At 35.9% G+C, this 15,918-nt stretch overlaps 1 protein-coding gene across 12 annotated transcripts in view; it reads left to right on the top strand.

The window, feature by feature from the left end:
* DLG1 (discs large MAGUK scaffold protein 1) overlaps positions 1 to 15,596 on the top strand; it is a 273,463-nt gene extending 257,867 nt beyond the window's left edge. For all 12 annotated transcript variants that reach the window (XM_055568607.1, XM_055568606.1, XM_055568616.1 and 9 more), the window contains 3 exons: positions 6,339 to 6,448; positions 12,469 to 12,560; positions 13,742 to 15,596. In XM_055568607.1, the coding sequence (XP_055424582.1) occupies positions 6,339 to 6,448; positions 12,469 to 12,560; positions 13,742 to 13,848 (309 nt within the window). In that variant the 3' untranslated portion in view covers positions 13,849 to 15,596. The remainder of the gene's footprint in view (positions 1 to 6,338; positions 6,449 to 12,468; positions 12,561 to 13,741) is intronic.
* The last annotated feature ends 322 nt before the right edge of the window (positions 15,597 to 15,918 follow it).

The raw sequence follows: 15,918 nt of genomic DNA, 5'->3' as shown, positions 1-15,918 counted from the left end.
TGTGGAGTTTTCCAAGCAAGAATACTGGAGTGGGTTGCTATTTCCTACTCCAGGAGATCTTCCCAACCCAGGGATCAAATCCATGTCTCTTGCATCTCCTTCATTGGCAGGTGGATTCTTTACCACTGAACCACCTGAAATAGTATGAAATCATACGCTGAATATCTTTATATGAATAAAATTCAAAACTTAGTTGAAATGGATAATTTCCTGGAAAAATACAGTTTACCAAAATTGACCTATTAGGGATGAAAAGAGTTATAGAAGAAAAAGTCTTTAGAAGAAATAGAGCAAGTTAATCAAGGAACTATCCCACAAAAAGCATAAGGTCCAGATGACGTCATGGGGGAATTTTAACAAATCTTGAAAGGTTAGATCATCCTAAAGCTCTGTAAATACCATTCAAGAGCATTCTTTTTATGAAGCAAATCTAATATTGATATCTAATCCTGATGAAGACAGTGAAAATTACAGACCAATGTTACTGATAAATATTAATACAGAAGTATTAAATATTTTAATAAACAGAATCCAATACCACATTGCAAAAATAATATACCATGACCAAGTGGAATTAAAGCTATTTAAAGTCAGCTCAATATTAGGAAATCCATTAATGTAATCTATTACATTAACAGATCTAAAGAGAAAAAAATATATTCATAGATACCTGAAAAGCATTTGGTAAAATTCAGTACCTCTGCCTGGAGGAAGAAATCTCAAAAACATAGAGATTATTATTTTTTAAAGAGTAAAAGGAAAAAGATTGAGATGGATGGATTGATAATCTTCATTTTAAATCCTTAATGGGAAGAACACTGAGACAGTGCCATTATGATGAGGAGGAAGGCAAGGACGTCCGTCTCTACTACTACTCAAGGTATTGTCAGTGCTGTTACACAATACAGATCAATCAGAGGCATAATAATTGGAAAGAAAACTGTCTCTGTTTTCAGATATTATAGTATTCCTGCTGCTGCTGCTAAGTCGCTTCAGTCGTGTCCAACTCTGTGCGACCCCACAGATGGCAGCCCACCAGGCTTCTCCATCCCTGGGATTCTCCCGGCAAGAACACTGGAGTGGGTTGCCATTTCCTTCTCCAATGCATGCATGCATGCTAAGTTGCTTCAGTTGTGTCCAACTGTGCAGCCCCATGGACAGCAGCCCACCAGGCTCCTCTGTCCACGGGATTCTCCAGGCAAGAATATACCATAAAAAATCTATTATAAAATTTATTTGATAAAATATAAATTTACTATAAAATTAAAGACTATAAAATCAAAGACATAAAAAAGCTAGAGTAAGGTAGCTTATAAAATTAATCTGCAGAGATTAATAGGTTTTACATGAATAGTAATCAGAAGATGATAGAGAAAGCCATATTTATAATAGAGGAAATAGAATGTAAAATACTTAGTAAACTTAATAAGAAGTATTCTGACTTATATGAGGAAATCTGTAAAACACTCCTAGAAGAGTATTAGACTTGAACAAATGAAGACATCCCTTGTTCTTAGCTATGACAATTCAACATTATTAAGTTGCCGGTTCTAAGCTAATTTATATATGAACACAATCCCGATAAAAATGACTACCAGGTTTTTTATGAAGTTAAAGAAATTGAATTGAAGTTCGTATAAGAAGCCAGGACAACACCAAAAAAAAAGCTACAAGAGATTCTAGCCGTACCAGATATTAAAGGATACTATGAATTCTTAACTAAAACAGTGTGCTCATGACTGAAGCGACTTAGCAGCAGCAGCATGGCCCATGAATAGGACAAAGAGTTGAGTAGATCCAAAGAAAAGAAAATCCAGGAAAGACCCAAATACATATGAAAATACAGTATATGATAAAGGTGCAATCTCAAGTCACTGGGGCTTTTAATAATGGACTTTTTAATAAATAGAACAACTGAAGAAAAGATACATTAGAACCATACTTCACACCATATGCAAAAATTGGCTCTAATAAAGTTGACAGGCTTCCCTGGTTGCTCAGTGGTAAACAACCCACCTGCCATGCAGGAGACATGGGTTCAGTCCCTAGGTCGGGAAGATCCCCCAGAGAAGAAAATGGCAAGCCACTCCAGTGTTCTTGCCTGGGAAATCCCGTGGACAGAGGAGCCTGGCACGCTGCAGTCCATGGGGTCGCAAAAGAGTCAGACACGACTTAGAGACAAAGCAACAATAATAGAAGAAAATATAACCTGGGCATAGGAAAGATTATTTAACCATAAATCAAAATTCAGATGCAATAAAAGACTGATAAATTCTAACCATATGAAAATAAAAAGACTTTGGCTTGCAAAGAAATTTTTTCAAAAACTAATATAAAACACCATCCCCAGTGTCACAAAACAACTGATAAAAAGCCTGCAAGCCAAGTGGTGATATTCTCAAAATATTAAACACACTTAAAAATTGAGGGACTAAAGACCAAAATCTAACAGAAAATAGACAAAAGATATAAATAATTCACACAGAAGTAAGATTAAAAAAAAAATTTTTTAATGATAAATCAAGCCTAAGATGAGTTACCTACAGAGGGAGGATTGGAAAGGATGAGAGAGAGGGATTGAGGAAGAATGGGTGGAGGTGTAGCAATTCTCCAAGTATACCTTTTTGTATAATTTTGACTTCAGCACTATGTTAACGTTTTGTATATTCAAACAATAAAAAGAGAAGATAGGAGAAAGCAGAATGATATATGAACAAACTAAATCTAATCTAACTATTTCAAATAGTTATTTTTAAATTAATTTTCAGATAACTTCATTGAAGAAGGGAAGGGGAAAAGTCTTAATCCCAATAATCTTTGAAGATAGGCTAAAAACAGAAAACCTGTGAACAAATACTGAACTCTAGTAGGTTTGTTTTTCAGAGTGGTATGGGATAATAGGTCTGAAACTAATATATGTTTTAGAGTTGAGCAAATAATATATTTACGGTTCATGGGAGGTAGATTTCTCACTGTCAATGCAGGGATTTTAGAAATAAGGTAAGAATAGAATAAACTGTGATAATTGGATTGGAATTAGAGATATGAATGTAAATCCATACATCTTAATATAGTAGATATAGAAAATACAAATGTGTGTATATATTTTCTTGCTCTGTCCACAAAGAAGGCCCAAAAATGATGACTCTCAGTAATACCTATGGCACCCCACTCCAGTACTCTTGCCTGGAAAATCCCATGGATGGAGGAACCTGGTAGGCTGCAGTCTATGGGGTCGTTAAGAGTCGGACACGACTGAGCGACTTCACTTTCACTTTTCACTTTCATGCATTGGAGAAGGAAATGGCAACCCACTCCAGTATTCTTGCCTGGAGAATCCCAGGGATGGGGGAACCTGATGGGCTGCCATGTATGGGGTCGCACAGAGTTGGATACGACTGAAGCAACTTAGCAGCAGCAGCAGCAGATCTTGTTTTCTAAATACTATCCTCCATTAAAAAGATCCAGAACTCATTAGAATTATGGCTGATTCCATTGGGAAAGTACAAGATCAGCCTAGAATATTTTGCTATGCCAAAAACTAAGGAAGTGCTTAATGAATGATACAAGTATTCCAGAAAGACACTGAAGTCAACCTGTAAAGTCCCCCAGTGGCCAAGTTTGGAAAAATTAAAATATTAAAATGATACACAGAATAAGAATCTAAGAGTTCACAATGGTATAAGTAAATACATGAATAAATAAATAAGTGGATGTAAGGGAAGCTTTACCTTACATTATTAATGTCTACTAATAAAAGAGGGAGTAATGGAGTTAGATCTCTCTTGACAACTACCATAATAATTGTTTAAGGCAAGAGTCACCAGTGTATGCTAAAATTATTGAGTGAATTAATTACTGTCTGATGAGAAACAGGATATTTACATAATTTCAACATATCCTTCCCCAAAATACTTATCAATTATAAAAGGGAAATAGTAGTCTTACAGTGGTGAAATCTGACAGACAAAACCTTTAAAAAGTGATCAGAATTAACATCAGGATTTCCCTGGTGGTCTTGTGGTTAGGAATCTGTCTGTCAATGCAAGAGACATGTATTCAATCCTTGGATTGGAAGATCCCACATGCCATGGAGCAAACTAAGCCCTTATGCCACAACTACTGATCCCACACTGTAGAGCCTGTGCTCTGCCACAAGAAAAGCCACTGTAGTGAGAAGCCCAAACACCATTATGAAGAGTAGCCCCATTCGCCACAACTAGAGGGAAAAAAACCTGCATACAGCAACAGAGACCCAGCACAACCAGAAATAAATTAAAAAAAAATTTTTTTTAATTAACATCACTAAAAAAAAGTATTAAAATCACTAGTAGACATCATATGCTTCCTGGACTGAGCATGATGGACTGAGAAAGATGCAACATCTTTTCTGTACTGTTGCTGTCAAAAATGTGTACCTGCCATCTGATGAGAAACATTAGGCAAACCCAGGTTGAGGCATATTCTCTGAAAAAAATATCCAGTACTATCAGAAATATCAAGATCATGAAAGAGACTAAAGAATTGTGCCAGCTGGACAGAGACTAAAGACACGTTACAACTAAATGCAGTGTGTTGTCCTGGACTGGCCGTAGAGCAAGAATTTTTTTTTCCTTTTGTGGTAAACGATACTAGATGACCAACTGAAATTGTACTGTGGTTATGTAAGAGATGTCATTGAGTTCAGGAAGTAAGGAGTAAAGAAGTTATTATGTCTACAATTTGTGTACATAAATAGAGAGGGATAAAATAAATAAGATATAATACTAATGTTTCAGTGTAAACTTTTTTAATTTCTAAGCAATCAGGTAAAACTAATATTTAATAAAAGCGGGTGATGGGTACATGTATGTCTGTTATTTACTTTTCTGTGTGTCTGAAGTATTCATACAATATTAATTTTTTTTTATTTTAAATATTCCTACTAAATTGAAATTACCATTCATTGAACTAGATTCAAGCCCTTAGATTTCAAGATGCATTATGGGGGAGTACCTGATTTTAGTGCTAAGTCACTTCAGTCATGTTCAACTCTTTGTGACCCCATGGACTGTAGCCCACTAGGCTCCTCTGTCCACAGGGATTCTCCAGGCAAGAATACTGGAATGGGTTGCCATTTCATCTTCTGGGGATCTTCCCAATCCAGGGATCGAACCCAGGTCTCCCGCATTGCAAGTGGATTCTTCCCTGTCTGAGCCACCAGGGAAATGTTATAATAAAATCTGTTTGATAAATTAGAAGTGAAAGTGAAGTCGCTCAGTTGTGTCTGACTCTTTGCGATCCCATGGACTATAGCCTACCAGGCTCCTCCGTCCATGGAATTTTCCAGGCAAGAGTCCTGGAGTGGGTTGCCATTTCCTTCTCCACGGGATCTTCCCAACCCAGGGATCAAACCCGGGTCTCCCACACTGCCGGCAGACACTTTACCATCTGAGCCAAGGGAAGGGACAAAAATCTTCAACATATGTGGTTAGTGAAAGTTGCTAAGTCATGTCCTACTCTTCAACCCCACGGACTATACAGTTCATGGAATTCTCCAGGCCAGAATACTGGAGTGGGTAGCCTTTCCCTTCTCCAGGGAATCTTCCCAACCCAGGGATGGAACCCAGGTCTCCCACATGAGCCACCAGGGAAGCCCAAGAATACTGGAGTGGGTAGCCTATCCCTTCTCCAGCGGATCTTCCTGACCCAGGAATTGAACCAGGGTCTCCTGCATTGCAGGCAGATTCTTTACCAGCTGAGCCACCAGGGACCCTATTTAACATGGAAATACTCCTCTTTAAGAAAAACCTTAATGGCCTTTGGCAGTAAATTTAAGTAAGTCAGGAAAGTTTCTTAAATTCAGAACTGGGGTTTTCAAATGTTCTAGTTTGTGATAAAGTTTTCACTGCTCCCCATCAAGATGAAAAATAGGATAGGATAGTGGTAATATATATGCAGTTTTAAAAAGTCTTCTTTATCTTAGGCTTTTACCTTCTTGTTTGATCATATATTCTTTTATAAAATGATTATGATAAGATGGTAACTTTAGGATATATTTTAGTACCCTTTCTCAGCAAAATAAAAGACAGGAACCCCATATTGGTTGTCATTTTGAGCGATTACTGGTCTGTGGAAACTGCGTTTTTATTCCTTTTTAAATGTAATATTTGAGAATGGAAAATTAATTATCTATAGTCATTATACATTGTCTTCATAATAGAAATGACAGATGTGCTTAAAGTGAACAGAATCCAAACATATCATCATTAAGATTTTGTATTTCTAGGAAATATACTTGTGATATAATTGAAAATACTTGGTTCACTTATTTTTCTTCTCAATCCCCTATATTTTAGGGCAAACACTGTATCCTTGATGTGTCTGGAAATGCCATAAAGAGATTACAGATTGCACAACTTTACCCAATCTCCATTTTTATTAAACCCAAATCCATGGAAAATATCATGTAAGTATAAATTCCTAAGGCACAGCCTCTAAGTACAAATCCAGTCTCTGTTACTTATTAGATTGGATAATTTACTTACCCTTCTTGCATCTCAATTCCTTTGTCTGTAAAATGCAGATAATAATAGTATATCCACCTTTGAGGGTTGTCATGAGGATTAAATAAGCACTCACGATACTATCATAATCAATATCAATATACTATGTATTAAGTAACATTGGAATTTTTAAGTTTAAATAATCACATGGATCTACTACTACTTAATTAGGTGGTGCAGCTCTGATTAAGAGAATCAAATAATATATAACTGTTTATCTAATAGAGGACAAAAAATAGAATTTAAATAAATACTAAAAGAGGGGAATGAGCAAATAGAAACATGATATACAGATAGTAAGATAGTATAAATTAACCCAAATGTTTAATTAATTAAATGCTAGCCTAAATGGTCCAATTAAAAGACAAAAACTGTCAGAAGAATGAAAAATAAATAACTATATGTTACTTTTGTAGAAAAGGAAAAATATCTTTACCTTTTACTCCTCTAGGTTCTCAGCTGGGCCTCTAACAAAAGGCAAATTAACAGGAGAAAAGCGTGCAAATCTACATTTTATGGTCACATAGGACGCTTCATAAGGAAATGAAAACTCAAAGAAATAGTTAAACCTGAACACTTTTATACTAGGTTAGATGAAGAGTGGAGAGTGATGGGGAAATGTGATAGGACCAGAGGATATGACTTAGGAGTAGTAACCTGGTGGAAACTTAGTAAGGCTTGTTCATTCAAATTCTCTTAGCTTCCCTCTGTCTTCAGGGATAAGGATGCTGCTTTTCTTTAGATATAGGGAGGTCACCTCTCACATGAGGGTCTTCTTGACCTGCTTCAGAGAAAGGTCAGAGAGTCCCTCCTGCACCTGTCATTTTACACATTCCTTCAACTTAAAATGTTCATTATACCAAAGTGTCATATTTTGGGAAAGTGTATTTGGGAAATATTTGGGAAAACCCATCAGTCATATGACAGATTTAGTCTGTGAAAAGGCTGAAAGAGAAGGGGAAAAAATGATACACCGGAAAACCCACAAATTAAAGCTGGTTTATGCTACTTTCAAAGTATACTTCAGGTAAGAAGTATTACTAGAGATAAAGAGGGACATTCATAAAAGTTAAAGTTTTACTCCATTAGTAAGATACATTTATACGTTTGCTTTGCACCTTGAGTAGCACAGTAGGAGTGTAAATTGGTATATCCACATTGGTAAACTGTTTACAGTATCTCCTAAAGCTGAACATATATACATTACTTAGGACCCAAAAGTCTCATTTCTAGATATACACTCAACAGAAATGTTTACCTGTGTTTACAAAGACAAGTACTAGATTAGACAGAAATACTATACTAAATAACGAGAAACTTGAAATTATCCAAATGCCCATCATATGTACGTGAATTATAACATATTCACACAATGAAATATTCTACGTTAATGGGAATGAACAGTCTCTAACCACACACAAAAGTATAGAAGAATCTGATAAATACAATTTGAGTGAAACAAAAATCCAGACCTAAAAGTATATGTATATTCCATGGCCCCAAATTTAATCATTATAAAAATCAAATAGAGGTTACTCTTTGAGGGTTGGTTGGTGACTGGAGTGAAGATACTCATGTGCCGAGGTAATGTGCTCTATCTCAGTCTAGGTACTGGATATACAGGTAAGCATAAGTTGTTGAAAACTCATTTATGATATTTGTCTTCTCTGTTTGAGAATTATACTTTAAAAGATCTGAAGAAATAGAAAAGGAAAAAAAGAATCTAGGCCTGTATTACTAAAGAACTTAACTCTATTATGGAAAGCCTTCCTACAAATAAAACACTGAGCCAAGAGAACTTACTGAATTCTACCAAAAACTAGGAAGCAATACTAGTCTTACAAAGATTCTTCAACTAATTTTATAGGCATTAATTTAATACCAAAATCTGTCAGATATTTCACAAGAAATGAAACTGACAGACCAGTCTTACCATGAATATAGATGCAGAAGTCCTTACCAAAATATGAACAAATTGAATCCAGCAGTTTTTATAAGATAAAATATAACAGCCAAGTTGGGTTTATTTAAGGAATGCAAGGCTAGATTCACATTTGAGATTAATCCATGATAGAGGTAGAGAGAAGCTGGAGTAGGAAGCACCAGGAATCCATCTCCCCACCTAGACAACAGTTGGGACTTGCAGAATTTCTCTGATGTGACTACAGTTCATCCTTGAACATCGCAGGTTTGAACTGCATCAGTTCAGTTCTGTCTGACTTATTGCCACCCCATGGACTACAGCACGCCAGGCTTCCCTGTTCACCAATTCCCGGAGCCTGCTCAAACTCATGTCCATCTAGTCGGTGATGCCATCCAATCATCTTTTCCTCTGCCATCCCCTTCTCCACCTGCCTTCAATCTTTCCCACTGTCAGGGTCTTTTCTAATGAGTCAGCTCTTTGCATCAGGTGGCCAAACTATTGATCAGTCCTTCCAGTGGGTCTACTTAAACATGGATCTTCTTTCAGTAGTAAATACTGCAGTACTACTCAGTCTACAGTTGACTGTGTGGATGTGGAAGTATGGATACAGAGGAACCAAGTATACGGAGGGCTGACTGTTAAATTATACACAGATTTTCAACTGTGTGGAGGGTTGGCATCCCTAACCCCAGCCTTGTTCAGGGGTCAGCATCTGCCAGTGCAGGGGATGCAGGTGCAATCCCTGATTGTAGAACCAAGATCCCATATGCCTTATAGCTAAAAAACCAAAACATAAAACAGAAGCAGTATTGTAACAAATTCAGTAAATACTTTAAAAATGGTCCATGTCAAACAAAAATCTTTTAAAAAAAATGGAAAGGATAATCTGTTTAACAGATGATGCCACGAAAGCTTCGTATCCACATGCAAAAGAATGAAGGTGGACCCTTACCTAACACTACATACAAAAGTCAGCTAAAAATGGATCAAGGCCCTAAACATAAGACAGTAAAACTCTTAGAATGAAACATAGGACAAAAGCTTCACAACATTGGATTTGGCAGTGATTTCTTAGATATGACACCAAAGACACAGGTAACAAAAGAAAAAAGGGAGGTTAGGTTAGACTTTGTGACTGCTTAAAGCTTTTTATATCAAAAGACACTACCCACAGAATAAAAAGGTAATCCATAGAATGGGAGAAAATATTTGTAAATCATAGATCTGATAACAGATTAAAATCCAGACTATATAGAAAACTAAAACTCAACAACAGCATAAAACTCAATTCAAAAATGGGGGTAGGACTTGAATAGATTCCTTTCTCCAAAGAGGAGAGAGAAACAAATGGCCAGTAAGCACATTAAAAGATGCCTGGCATCACTAATCACTAGGGAAATACAAATCAAAGCTACAGTGACATACCACCTCACACCCATTACCATGGCTACTGTCAAAAAGCAGAAAATACATGCTGCCAAGGATGTGGGAAAACTGGAACTCTTGTGTAGGTGGGAATATAAAATGGTGCAGCTGCTGTAGAAAATAGTATGGGACTTTCTCAACATACTAAAAATCAGATTACCATATGATATTGGACCCAGAGATCCAACCTGGGTCTCCTGCATTGCAGGTGGATTCTTTACCATCTGAACCACCAGAGAAGCCCCTTTACCACAGTTTTTAAAGTAATTTTTAAAAATCAGTGTATTATAGAAAACAAACATGATAATTACCAAAGGGAAGATGGAAAAATGAATTAGGAATTGAAGGATTAATAAGTACACGCTGCTGCTGCTGCTGCTGAGTCGCTTCAGTCGTGTCCGACTCTGCAACCCCATAGACGGCAGCCCACCAGGCCCCACCGTCCCTGGGATTCTCCAGGCAAGAACACTGGAGTGGGTTGCCATTTCCTCCTCCAATGCATGAAAGTGAAAAGTGAAAGTGAAGTCACCCAGTCGTGTCCTACTCTTAGCGACCCCATGGACTGCAGCCTACCAGGCTCCTCCATCCATGGGATTTTCCAGGCAAGAGTACTGGAGTGGGGTGCCATTGCCTTCTCCGAGGTACACACTACTATATATAAAACAGATAAATACCAGGGACCTACTATACGGCACAGAGAACTATATTTAGTATCTTGTAATAAAATAAAATGGAAAAGAATCTGAAAAAGTATTTATAATATATATATATGAAAAGAATATATGTACACATATAGATAAAACAGAATCACTTTGCTCAGCACCTAAAACTAAGAGCATTTTAAATCAGCAATACTTCAGTTTTTTAAAAAGTCAGTGTAGTGTGCCACATTAACAATTTTACAGGAATTCCCCTGGCAGTCTAGTGATTAGGACTTGGTGATTTCCTGTGGTGACCCAGGTTCAGTTTCAGTCCCTGGCTGGGGAATTAAGATCCCACAAGCTGCACAGCACATCCCCCCCCCCCCCAAAAAAACAGATTTTAGTAAAAAAAGCTCATTTTAATGTAAAAAAAGCATTTGGTAAAATTAACATTTATTCATGACAAAACCATTTTGTAAACTATGAATAAAAGGGAATTGTCCTTAATCTGATGAAAGTCATCTACAGAATATCAAAAGTAAAAGTGAAGTCACTCAGTTGTGTCCGACTCTTCGCGACCCCATGGACTGCAGCCTACCAGGCTCCTCTGTCCATGGGATTTTTTCAGGCAAGAGTACTGGAGTGGGGTGCCATAATCTGATGAAAGTCATCTACAGAATATCAAAGCAGATGTCATATCTGAAGGTGAAACATTGAAAGCTTTCTCTCTTAAGTTGGGAACAAACTTTCATATATCCATCATCCAGCTGTAATATAATTATCACCTACAACTAATCTTGTTTATCTATCCCAACACCTCCTTAACCCTCCACTCCAGATTATTTTGAAACAAATCCCAGACATTGTATGATTTCATCCTTACATCTTTATATGTATTTGAAAGATAAAATTCCTTGTTAAAAACATCACTGTGTGGAGAAGGAAATGGCAACCCACTCTAGTGTTCTTGCCTGGAGAATCCCAGTGACGAGGGAGCCTGGTGGGCTGCCGTCTATGGGGTTGCAGAGTCGGACACGACTGAAGCGACTTAGCAGCAGCAGCAGCAGCTTTTGTTCTATCTTGTACAGAAAACAGTAATAGTATCATTGAATATGTTTTTTTCAGAACCATATAAATATGTCTGTAACATTAATACTTCCTTTTGGGACAAATATAAATTCAAAAGAGATTTTATTTAGAGAAACTGTTCTAACTAAAATTGTTTTCCTTCACGTTAAGTGTATATTTAGATTCATAATTGTTGAGAGAAAAGAATTCACTGTAAAATAATGCCAACCTATATAATGCTATAATAAATTATTTTGTACTTAAAAAAAAAAATCACTGTGATGTCACACTGAAACAGTAGTTCCTTGATAGCATCAGATAGTTCATATTTTCTTGTTTCTTAAGTTTATGTTTTTTCAGTTTGTTTGAATCAAGTTCCAAACAAAGTCTGTTCATGACAGTTTAAGTTTAAGATCTACAAATTCTCCCTCCCCCATCTTTTCATTTTTTCTGTTTCTTTGTTGAAGAAACCAATTCACTTACTCAGCAGTTTGACCCAGACTATTTTGCTGATTGCCTTCTCATGGTATTATTTAATGTGTTCATGTATCCCCTTTACTACCTTATAAATTGGTAAGTAGATCTGTAAGTCATATTTTAATATGAGATTTTCATCACAGTCAAAACTGACAAATTAATGTTTGGGTTTTTTTGGATGTCCGGAACTAATGTAAGAAAGTGTTGAAACCCTTCTGTCATTCCAGATACAAAGCTACATGGTCAGTGACCGAATATAGTTTGCAATTACATTACAGTTCTCAACAGATCTCAGCTTTTCATGATTTTATATATGTCTTCTCTCCTTTGTCACCTTTTTTCAGAAGTATTACAGTGTAATTATTAATTTCTAAATTTATTTGCCTAGGGAAATGAATAAGCGTCTGACAGAAGAACAAGCCAGAAAGACATTTGAGAGAGCCATGAAACTGGAACAAGAATTTACTGAACATTTCACAGGTTGGCATTATGTGTAGATGTTTGTATGATAGAATTTTGCTTTGGGGCCATAAGAATTGACTCATTGAAATAAATTTTGAACTATGTCCACAATTACCAGTAGTAATAATAAGTGCTATCATTTTCAGAATAATTCATCTAATCTAGGTTGTAGTGATGAAGAATCTTGAAAATTAGTGTATCTTAGGTTGTTGATACGGAGAAGGCAATGGCACCCCACTCCAGTACTCTTGCCTGGAAAATCCCATGGATAGAGGAGCCTGATAGGCTGTAGTCCATGGGGTTGCTAAGAGTCGGGCATGACTGAGCGACTTCACTTTCACTTTTCACTTTCATGCATTGGAGAAGGAAATGGCAACCCACTCCAGTATTCCTGCCTGGAGAATCCCAGGGACGGGGGAGCCTGGTGGGCTGCCGTCTGTGGGGTCGCACAGAGTTGGACATGACTGAAGCGACTTAGCAGCAGCAGCAGCAGGTTGTTGATAAGGACAGCATGTATAGGAATAACTCATACTGACCAGATTCTTCTTATGATACTGATTTTTCTCTTATCCTGTATAAATTTTGATCCATTTTTAAGATATTTGTTTAGAAAGAGAAGAGTAGAGAGCAGTTGCCAAATTCAATTCCCAAATTTTATTCAAGTTATTCCTTAGGTATCTTTGGGTAGGTTTTTGTTGTTAATTATTTGCTTGAAATAATGATTAGCTTATATTTGGTGTTCATATTATTAATAAGTACCATTAAGTATCATGGAATTGTAACCCAAGTATTTTTTTGTTAAGGATTTTTTAATAATTTCAGACTTAGAAAAATCAGAAGAATAGTACCAGCACTTACATATACTCATATTCCACCACCGCTAACATTTTACCACATTTATACTTTTTTATGAAACATTTAAGAGTAAGTTGCAGATAGCTGTTCTTTTGCCTCTAATTACTTCAGTGTCTGTTTCCCAATTGTACAAAGTAAAAATCACCAAGTCTTGCTTTTTGATAAACTTTTGAAATAAAATGTTTTCCATTTTACAAATAGGAAAATTAATAAAATGAGCTTTTTACTAGTTAAACAATACATAAACAGTATTTCTTCCTGAATAAGTGATTCTGGTTATTTTACAAATAATTGTAATGGTGAAGATAAGCAAATAATGGAGGTTTCTGATTCTATCATTACAGCTATTGTACAGGGAGATACGCTGGAAGACATTTACAACCAAGTGAAGCAGATCATAGAAGAACAGTCTGGTCCTTACATTTGGGTTCCGGCAAAAGAAAAGTTATGAGGACTGATATTTCTGTTTCTCTTTTCCACAGTCTCATTTTCTGCAACACTTCTTTGTCCTTTCCTTCTTGAGTCTGTCTTCATTACTTCTTTCTTGTTGAATCATATCCCACTCATCATGGTCTGCAGTTGCACTTATTTTTGATGTCTTAGTGTCTCCCTCAAGTTGTACTGTTGGTATTATTTCATGTCACTGTTGGTTTGTGGCCATTTTTCACAGCTGAAGATGGAATGGCCTGACCAGCTATTAATAGGATTTCAGGAGACGGGGTAATTGTGGTAAAATTCCTTAATGTTTAAGGGAAAGTAACTTTAAGAGATTTTCAGAAAAGCTTTATATACATTCTTTCCAAATTTCAATATAAATGAAAGAAAAGTGGTTTTAATCAATGATTTAGTGAATTTTGAGCAACAATGCACGCTTAACTTTAATAGCATGGTTTGGCCAATATGTTAACTCTCAAGTCCTTTTCTCAATTGACTCTGTTATCAAAGCAAATATTTCATACAGACAAATAACAAAAATATATGTCTCTTAATTTCAAAATTAATATCTGAGTTAACTAATAATTTCACAAGGGATATTCATTTTTCATAAGCGTTCTTCTTAAAGTCTTTTATTATTTGAAGTTTGTTTTTTTTCCTCCCAGTAGATTTGCTAGGAATAACAGTGTTTAAATGTTTTTAATCTACTTGTGCAACACTATTTATAGTGTCCTACAAAAGTTGTTCATACATAATGATCATCACATTTTCTGAATTGAGGCCATGTTTAGGTGCTTGGGGAGCTCACCTTTTACACATAAGGTTGAGAAGAATTCATGGACATAAATATAAAACAGACATTACAGTGGTGATGTAGTATTCATTATGGCAGTGGGAAAGAAGTCCAGTAAGTAGTCTAAAACTTTAAATGCATTCTTAGAGGTCAGATTTTAATGAATATTTTACCCACAATAACTGACTATTTTGTTATAATAAAATATATATATATAAATATATATAAAACTTTCTTTAAACTCTGTAACTATGGGAATTATTTTCTTTACATAGTTGCACACACACACAAACATATATATGTATATTTAAAATATATTTTTTCTTTTGCCACCTACTCTTTTTGTTTGGTTTTTAAATTAAATATTAATTGATTAGACTTTATCTTCCTTAATCATGTGAAGTGAAAATGAGAGTATGGTGGTGTGGAAAGAAACCTTTAGGGAAATTAGGTTATAAGTAAAAACATGGGCATGTTCTCCTCTTTTCTATAAAAGTTTTCAGATGGTTCCTGGTTGGTTTTTTGTGGGGGGTGTTTTTTCAGGGGGGTGATTTTTCGTTGTTACTGTTGTTCTGTCATTGGGTTTGGATTTGGTCTCCACCTCTTTCCAGTTCTTCTTTATTCATAGGCAAAAGCCTCATGTGTATGAGTGTTTTCCCCTCAGACTGCACACCTTTCATCTCTTGTAGCTGCTCTGCCGTAGAGTTGCACAGATCTTCATGGTGAGCAATTAAGAAATTTTAGTGAAAAGTAGATAACAATTTCAGAAATCAGTTTCTCTGGTCTTTTGTAATACTGTTTGGCTTCCCATGGCTTTTTTTGGAGTTGTTTATTGAATATGTGTTTTTGACAGCCTCCTCATTACAGTTTCTTAAACAAATGCATACTGGTTTGTAAAGAATTATTGACGTTATCCATTCCATTTATGAGAAAGAGGAGAACAGCTAATAAACTTTATTGTAAAATCTGTATGTTAAATGTGTCTTGTATTACAAAAGAAAAAATTATTTTACAAGCTAGCATTTTGGGGACAATTTGGGGCATCACATAATTTGTAAACAGAATTCAAAAATTGTTAGGTAGATTTTGGAATTGAATATGTTAACACATTGAAATATATACCATAGGTGTTACATGCTGAATATAGTAAGTTGTTACCAAACATAAATATATCAGAAGACTACTGTTGTCATTTGATCTCCAGAGCCCCAGAAATCATCTTATAGCAGGACCCAGCCTAGGCCATTTTGCAGCATTTACTGGTTAAATGTAAAATATCAGGAGGTTATAAAA

This window comes from Bubalus kerabau, chromosome 2 (assembly GCF_029407905.1).
Source record: "Bubalus kerabau isolate K-KA32 ecotype Philippines breed swamp buffalo chromosome 2, PCC_UOA_SB_1v2, whole genome shotgun sequence".
Lineage (NCBI taxonomy): Eukaryota > Metazoa > Chordata > Mammalia > Artiodactyla > Bovidae > Bubalus > Bubalus kerabau.
This window is presented reverse-complemented; position numbering and strand designations above follow the sequence as displayed.